At 32.8% G+C, this 9,479-nt stretch overlaps 1 protein-coding gene across 1 annotated transcript in view; it reads right to left on the reverse strand.

Moving 5' to 3' along the window:
* Positions 1–8,679, reverse strand: part of LOC134243017 (deleted in malignant brain tumors 1 protein-like) — a 32,819-nt gene extending 24,140 nt beyond the window's left edge. The window contains exons 1-2 of the mRNA XM_062725224.1: positions 8,125–8,679; positions 690–853 (exon numbers count right to left, since the gene is read on the reverse strand). Of these exons, the coding sequence (XP_062581208.1) occupies positions 690–853; positions 8,125–8,206 (246 nt within the window). The 5' untranslated portion in view covers positions 8,207–8,679. The remainder of the gene's footprint in view (positions 1–689; positions 854–8,124) is intronic.
* Between the last annotated feature and the right edge of the window lie 800 nt (positions 8,680–9,479).

A 9,479-nucleotide genomic window follows, 5' to 3' on the forward strand; every position in this document is an offset into this window, starting at 1 on the left:
CTTTGTTACGTTAAATTGATTATAGAAAAGCTATTAATTCGTTATTCATTCACTCTGTTTCAATGTTGCTTTTTACCACGTATAGAACTTCCAGAGTAAATGCGTCGGGGTCAATTGTCCTGCCATAAAAAGGGACAATATCGATAGTCTGAAATTATATAAATCTAATTTTCATTAAAAAAATGTCATATAATTGTATTGCATATATATCCAATTTCGAAGGAAAAAGATCCTTGTGCGAAAAAAAGTTTGAATTTATATGTGTTTTATCTTCAAATCTTCTAATGTTCCTCAATTTGCTTTAAATGGTAAACCCTCCTGAACCCGAATCTTATCGGGGCGCCTTTTTCCTTAACAAGGGGCCGATATGAAGACAGAAATTACTAAAATGTTTTTCATTGACTTTCTTCATAAATGTGGTAATTTTCATGTGTTAATTTTATGCACATTAAAAATAAGTAAAGCAAAGAGAAAACATAAATAACGAACTAAAAATAAATAAATAAAAAATGATATTATAATATTAAGTGAATTTATAATTTTTAGAGTATCGTCTGTTTAAAAAATGGTTTCTATATATTTTACTACAGAAACAGAATCCAGAGTGCCCTTTACCCTTCCCCACTGGTAGTTTTAGGTTTCTAAATATTGCACACCAAAAAAAAAATGGAATTCAGAATGTCCCTTACCGTTCCCCACTGGTAGTTAAGGTTTCTACAAACAACCTGGGCTTCCCGCTCTGTCCATAAATCGTCACAGACACTGCCCCATGGACCGGAAGTGTTCCGAGCAACCTCCACACGGCCGGTGGAACCATTCGAATCCCCTCCTACTAGACGTACATATATCTTATCTACAAATGTAAAAAAAAAAATAGAAAAAAAATCGGCCTCATTTATAGATTTAGATTGATAAATTTAAGGGTACTTAACACAAACAATAATTTGATGTATGGATTGATATATATATTTTTGACTGATATTGATTTGAAATGACATATAATAAATCCCTGAAATAAAAAGAAATCGTAGGTTTTCCGTGGTGCTTAGATATGAGACTTTGTATTGCTTTCTGTATAATTCCATACAAAATTTTGCACAAATCTTTAACTTCTTGACAAAATCGTATAAAATTCTCCCACTAAACTTGGTAAACATCATGAAGGTTACCAATTTAAATGTAAATCTGTGAGAAATATTGCTGATTTCTGAATAAAAGTTTGTTTGTGTTGTAAGTGGAAATTTTAGCGAGACGCAAATTTAGAGATTTGTCCTTAGAAATTTGTATTTTATTTTTAGCGACATGTAAAATTTTATACAATTCATTTTCAGTATATAAGAAGAGCGCCCCCTATGGTACCCCTGACCCTGGGGCCTTGAAATTCACATTTCTGGAAGAAGGGCCCTTGCTCATCATAACTATATAGGTAGTTCATCTGCTAAATACCTAGGAGCAGAGAAGAAAATTTTCAAAGATTTAATGTATTTTCACTATGTAATCATTATAGAGCCCCAACAAACACTAAAACCCCTTAACCTGGGGCAATGAAATTCACAATTTTGGTAGAGGCATTCTTGCTCATCATAACTATATACTTAGTTTATTTAATACCCAGGAGCAGAAAAGAAGATTTTCAAAGAATTAATGCACTTTCACTATACAATCAATAACGCCCCGCCATAACACCAGAACCCTTGACCCTGGAGCCATAAAATTAAAAATTTTGGAAGAGGCTTTCTTGTTAGTTTATTTAATACCCAGGAGCAGAGAACAAGATTTTCAAAGAATTAATGTATTTTCACTATATAATCAATAGAGCCCCGCCCTAACACCGGAACCCCTGATCCTGGGGCCATAAAATTCACAATTTGGAAGAGGCGCTCTTGCTCATCATAACTCTGTTCTTAGTTAGTTTATTTAATACCCAGGAGCAGAGAACAAGATTTTCAAAAAATCTTAATCTAAAATGATCTAAAAATGACATATTGTAAATATTTCTCAGAAAACTAAACAACATAAAAATCGTTCAGGAGACAAACGTAGTCATCAAAGTAATTTTAAACCTGTCTTGCGTTTTATTCCGTTTCGGTGTTCCTTGAGCACACGGAATTGATGAAAAATAGATGTTAAGAGTGTAGAAAGAAAATTGAACCAGAAGTATGGGTTTTATTGCAAAATCACTTTTAAGGCCATTATAGTATATTCATTTGATTTGACATGTTATTCATCTGTTAAAAATATCAATAAACTTAGAAATTGTTATCTCGATAAACAGTAATTAGTCCATTCAACTATACAAAATACGAGCAGAGAAAACACGGACCTCCAAAACATCAGAGGTGGGATCAGGTGCCATGTTGGAGTGAACATCCCCTGCCGACCATTCATACCGGCCGCGTACTCCTTGTCATGATTAGGAAATAACGAAAAAATATGTAATAAGCATTTGATATTAAAAACCTTAGACGCAATGTGCAACTGTTCATCTAAATGGGTTGTAGGATGTACACATGTGTTCCCATTAAAACAAGGCGCCCTTGTCGGGCCGTACCTCTCAACACGGGATGCTTAGTCTTCGTAGGAACCAGGGGCCCGTTTTACAAAAGGACTTTCGACTTAAGACCAAGATTTATTCTTCAAATAATTTTTTAATTAACATTTTATCAAAAATTCTTTTACACTTTTTAAAAGGAATGTGGTAAGATATTTTTACACAAACAATTTCAAAGAGAATTATTAATTTTTCAAAATTTTACAATCATCTGAAGTTTTTGGTCTTAGTCGTAAGTTCTTTTGTAAAACGGGCCCCCGATCATGTCTCTGGAAATTCCGGGATCGGGGTGATTTATCCTCTATTCACATAATTGTACTGTTTGTAGATTCTTTTGAGATCAGTTCCTTATCTTCACCCTTTCACGACAGTTAAACCAGTATAGATACTAATGCACAAGTGTATTGCCTTGTATTTATTCAACAACCCGCATATGAATTAAAAAAAAAATATGACAAAACTTTGTCATGGACAGGGTATAAAATTGGGCCAGTGTCAAGCAGTTATTTCGTCTCTTTCTCCTCCCTCTCTTTTTTTTTCTCTCCCTCTCTCTCACAAATGGCAGTCTTTATATTTTGATAAGGGCAGGTAGAGTCACGGTAGAACAGATTAAAAGAATTTATATGTTAAATGTTCATCGTTTTGGGCATTTATGCGTTATCCAGCTTGATCGTTCTAATAATTTTTCAATATGTCCTGTCCTAAACCACAAGAACTGCAACCTAAGTAGTGTTTTGTAGCGAAATGAATTAATTCTGTTCTGTACTTTGTTTTACCGAATCTATAAAGTGAGTCATTTGGTACATTGCAAAATAGATGACATCCTTCAGTTAACATTTGTACTTTCTTTTATGGATCTTTTATTCATATGTCTGTATTTTACATTGCCATTGGTATTTATCATCAACAATAAGCATACTAATGATATCCCTATGGCTCGTGGCCTCGTTACTAGGATGTAGCGAATACAAGGTCGACACCTTAAGTGTTCTTTTGCATACTTTTCCAAATGCAGCTCATCTATCACGCCTTTTTACGTCAAACCTCCGAAGACAGCCTGTTATACTAACGTATGTAAGTAAAGAAAAGCAATGTCATAAACCGCAACTACAAAATTGCGCCAAGTTGCTTAGTTAAACACGCGAATCTTGTCTGTCTGTCTGTCTGTCTGTGGTAGTAGTTAAGAACCATATGTAGTTAAATCATGGCATGAAAAACAGAGTAAGTCAAACTTGAATCATAAGCGTTTTTAAATACACAGGTCGGCTTACAATAAATTATATGAATGGAAAATTCGTAATATTGGCTAATGTAGACGTACACGATACGTAGGACATATACTATCCCTAACCATAAGTCGACCAAAAGTAGCATTGTCAAACAAAGCATCATCAACTGAAACTCGTTCTTCTTCATCAATCAGAGATAATTTTTGCATTAATTAAAAACTGCATTAACAAAAACGACACATAGATGATAAATTTATCAGTCGCTCACAGATCATGAAATACAAAAGAACGTATGATTTTTTTTTGCTTACTTTAGTTAAATACTAAAGTGTGCATTCCAGAAAAGCTGCACGTCAAATATGTAATATTTTTATCTGATCATTTTTTTTCCAGATTGCAATGTTGTGTCTCGAGTTAGTTTTGACCAATTCTCTCCTGGAAATATATAGTGAAATTACTAGCTATGTCTATCATTGCAGCCCGGAGGACCGGGCTGCTCTATACATATAAGTTTAAGTGTTGGTGTATGGGGATTGGGGTGGGAGTAGTTATGTAGAATTAAAGGTTTTCTACACATTGAAAAGATTGTTAATAAGAATGTTCTTTCCCCTTTATAAATTACGAGATACATAATATATTTACTTCCATAAGGTGAACTTGTAAAAATATATATGTTTTTCATATTTAATATATAAGTTACTTATCATTTACTATCGAAACAAAAGTGTCCCTTTTTTTAGAACATCGAATTTTACTTCTCGGATAAAAACGTACTCTGCACAGTTCGTGTTTTATATTCTAAAATTGAAACTTAATACATTTTTAAATATAAATGGTGCGTGTGTCTAACTTCAATTTATATTTTATGCAGCCAACATTTATTTGAGGATGTGATCAAGTTTAAAATGGTATCATTTTTGATTGATTTTTATCCGACTACAAGTTTTTTAAAATATTTGCGACTATCGTCTACATCAATTAGACGCATGCCTTTTTACACATATCGAAGCGGTTTGTTGATCAAGACTCTTTCATTGTTTACTTTATATATTTCCCGGGCGACAATTGATGGTTACATCAATGTTTTCTTGTCTTCACTTGTTTTTGAGATTATCTTAAAAGAAAGCGAAGGTACCAAATATGTTTTCGTTGTATACGACCTGTGAATTATTTATACTAAATAAATCGTAAATGAATCGTAAAAGGGAAATAAAAAGATACGTCATATGGTGTACAGTGTGGATGACCTTGGTTGACCAAGGCAGTGCGCAAAAAACGAGTCGTGCCTGACCGTACGTTATGGCTACTTACAAAACGATAAAGACGGTGACCCGTGCTACTAGTCCGGTGGTACAGAAAACTGTACAGGATTGTTATTGTCATCATAGGAAAGATGGAATACAAATTGTAAAAAAAATATTAAAGACATATTTGTCTGTATATTAGAATTTCCTGTTTTAGTTAAAATACATGCATTCTCATCCCAGGCAACATATATCTTAATTTTGCATGTCCAAACTCGAGTGTGAATATTTGTCATCTCAATATCTGTATTCATCTAATTAGTCCCCTACCAGTGAAACCTGAGGGGACTATAGGTTTCTTTCCTTTAAGTCCCTCTGTCCGTCTGTCCCTCTGTCTGTCAGTCAGTCAGTCAGTCATTCTTTGTTTTCCGCACTTTTGGGCTGATTTTTGATAAGGGAGTGAATCTTGACGAGATACATATCGTGTGTACTTTTTGCACCGCTTCAATGAATTTTGAAATCACGGAATCACGACCTTTTTAATTTTTAAGGGTTTTCCGCAACGCTTGCAGGTATTAAGCTGATTTTTGGTATGTGACTTTACGAGTTATAGATCAAGTTTTAAGGCATTTTCAATTGTTAACGAGAACCAGATTATACTTGCCGGTAGGGGACTAGTATATTGCTATTGTAGTACTCACAGAATGCTTATAATGGATTTTTTTTTTTTTTTTTTTTTTTGAATGACCATCTTCAATATAGGGTACAGGTTTGCCAGACTGGCTGTGTAGAGGTATCATCCCCTGGTGCCCTTTGTATTCAAGATGCACTAGTTTTATATTAGAGTACTGCCATTACTACAAGATTTTTTTTTTTTTAATTTACCTTATATCTATCATTTTTATTTAATTGTGTTTTCTTTTATTATATGGTTTCTATGCTTTTGATCCAGTGTGGTGATGCACTTCTCAATGTCAAACTTAATCACTAGTATGTTATTATCCTTAATATAGAATTGTAATCAATGTTATCATTTTGTAATAATTGTTCATGCCCCCCGTGGGCCCTTGATTGGTGAATAAACATAATAATAATATAATGGATTATATTTGAGTCTATAGATGCAATAATAATTTGGATAAAAACAATTATTATTCGAGTACACTCGTGATTTTGTACGGGGAACACCTGTAGAGGAGTTAAAAATATATATATCTAGTCTCGCTGAAGATTTGCATTTTGTGAATCAAAGTTTAACCTCTTAAACTTCATTTCCTTGAGGAATCTCGCATCAACTCTCTGTAGTCTTAATGTGAAAGCGCTTTAAGGACATACGCAACGTACCTCACTCCTGATAATTTTTCAAGATATTATTGATTTAATTTTGCAAATATAGATACTTTTTTCACATAAATTATATATGGATGACACATTTGTGATGTAATCTATCCTATCAATTCAGAAAATTTGCATAAATAAACATTTTATAAAAATTTCTACCCCACTCTCTATATAGAATATAGAGTAGATTTTATAGAACAGATGTTCAATGAAAGATTATTTATGAGAAAAAAGTCAAAAAACAAAAAAGGGGGGGGGGGGGGTCCTGTCCTCAAGCACCTGTGATTGTAGTGCCATCAAATGTTCATTGATAAAAAAAAAATCAGCATGCATTACCAGGGATTTTTGAAAGATAACAACTGAAGAAAATTCTTAGATGGTTCAAAGAAAAATATATAAAAATTACTCAATATGCATTTTAGATGTTTCTTTTTATCAAAACTTGTTTTAGAAGAAGTGTACGACACCATATATACACATCTAAATATAGCAAACAGTTTCTTCAAGTATCGGAACTCTTCAACTCCATGGAAAAGGACAAAAAAGTTCAAACTACGCTGCGTACATGTATGTCCTTAAACATATGAACAAACTAATCAATACTCATATCTAATCTCCTAATTCGTTAAAACCTTTTTGGACAGATCACAAAATGAAATACACGTATGATAAAAATTACACACACAAAAAAGAGAAAGAAATGACAGAGACTCTGAGAGAACCCATTTCTCTCGTCCTGTTGGCCTGATGTACAACTTTCACGGGGTTAAGTTTTATGTTGCCCCACAGGCAATAGCGCGTGCGTGGCTAATTATTTATGTGATGTTCTGAAACAACTAGCTAGTTACAAACTTACATCTTAATATTACAAGAATAATTAATTCCATGCATTTTAAACAGCCCTGTGTGTTTGATAACTACTGCTTTTTGACTAAGTTACGTAACTGGGGGCGATACATGCCGGTTAAGTTTTTAGGACCCTAGAGTTACGTTAAAATCACCTGATTGATAATCGTCTAATACACTTGTCAATTTTGATTTATGTATCCTTAAATAACAATTATCGTTTTATTCATCCATTTGTCAAGTTTTTATTTGCAAGTCCATGTTTTTGACAAACGACACAAGCAAGAAAGACATATTTTCTGTTTTGTTTGATATAATTGTATGACCTACAATTCAATAAATGGCCTTTTTACTTACTTCATAAAATAAGTAGATGTGTGAAATTTATTTGGATGAGATCAAACATAAACTTTAACATCTTTATTTTATGTCGGAATTTTAAAAAGGTGACTTCTTTATGAAATGGACAGTCTGTACCTTATCCGAAATGGACAGTCTGTACCTTATCCGCTCATAGTAAGCACATTCATTAATCGCGTCTGGCCTTCTTAATTCACGTGCGTGCACTTTACGTATAACTGACGGACCGGCGTTGATAACAAATTTAGGAAAAGGCACATCACTACACAATATTTTGTTCCAATTAAGTACAAACTAAGTACTATAGTCCAAAATGAATCCAAGTGAAGAGCAACCCAAGTGGTAATGGCTAAATATTGGGAGAATTTTACATCAGATTTATTAAAGGCTTCGTGGAGGTCTTAAGCAAAATGACATATTTCAAGGAATTTTTCAAGCATGTCTTTACGCAGAGGGATCGCAAGAACTTTTACTCAACTAAACGACAAAATATTAAATAATTAAATTAATGGTATAATGCAGTCAGGATAACAAAAGATTAGCATAAACGTACCTTCAGCGCCATCAGCAAATTTTAATCCAATATATCCAACAGCAAATAACACTCCAAAGAAAAATGTTCCATGCACGCCCATTACTTTTTAAAAATTTTCTTATGTCAGATCAGAAAATCACACCGGCACAAGCACTTCTCGAATTCATTAACATACGATTAGACAAGATTTACGACTTTTCACAATTAAATAAGGAATATACATTAAAAACAAAGTTCCCTTCTAATATGTGCAGGAATATACAAAACTTCTGTGACAGAATCACATGTTCCTTGTTGTAGGACCTTTGAGAAATTCTTAGAAATATTTGTTTCCCGGCTTCTCCCACAAGAAAAAAACAAGATGATGGCAAAGGTCTAAAGTTGCGACGAGAATTATATTAAATATAAACTAGTGACACTGTCATGCATGATCACCCTAGGGTTAAACAATGCCATAAAGTCTACATTACGAAAAACGTTCGTGTGAATTTGCCGAGGGGTTCCGCGTGAAAATGTGTTTACGCAAGCGCAGTTTTCAGTACGCGAACAAACAGTAAGTCTGAGTGACATGTTTACAAAAATGAATAAATTTTATTTGTTGATGAAGTTTAATAAAAAGATGATAATGTATGTGATTTTAACATCAATTTCTAATGAAAAGTCATACTCGATCTTAAGGTGTAAGACAGAGAGCATGTACAAGACCTTTACTTTTTTGAGTTATTAATTTTAATTACTACTTAAAAATATACCATTAAAACCGATGAATTTTTTGCATATCAATAAAATTTTTGATATAGCTGACTAACGTGAACCTTTTTGAAAAGTGAATCATTTTTAATCGACTAAATGACAGAAAAATAGCCCATTCTCATCGATTTCTCAAATACTTGTAAACTTACTACAATTTGACGAAATGAATTAACCTATGTACTTTCTTTCCACAAATTTCATTTAAAAATAAACTTTGTTGTTATGACTGGAAAGATAGTACCAAGTTTTGTTATATCGTATAATATAAGTTGAAATAAGCTTCATTCCTTATAATTTAATTTCAGTGCAGACAATGAGACAATTTTCCCCCCAGAATAAGGCTTCACATTGATTTAATTTTAAAAGTAACGTCAAGCGGAGTAATATGTTTTTTGACGTAACTCATTGTGACGTAGGCAAGTTATGTTATATAAAATGGATAAAATCTTTTATCCAATCAAATGACGTGTTACAAGTAAAATTAAACTATTTAAAAATAAACTTTGTTGTTACATGTATGACTGGAAAGACAGTACCTTGCATATAAAGCATTATTATATAATCTATAAATTACTATATTTAAAATTTATTAAAAAAATTAAATTCAAAATTTTATGAAA

This window comes from Saccostrea cucullata, unplaced genomic scaffold, assembly GCF_032062105.1.
Source record: "Saccostrea cucullata isolate Sc308-1 unplaced genomic scaffold, CSIRO_AGI_Scuc_v1 ctg501, whole genome shotgun sequence".
Classification (NCBI taxonomy): Eukaryota; Metazoa; Mollusca; class Bivalvia; order Ostreida; family Ostreidae; genus Saccostrea; species Saccostrea cuccullata.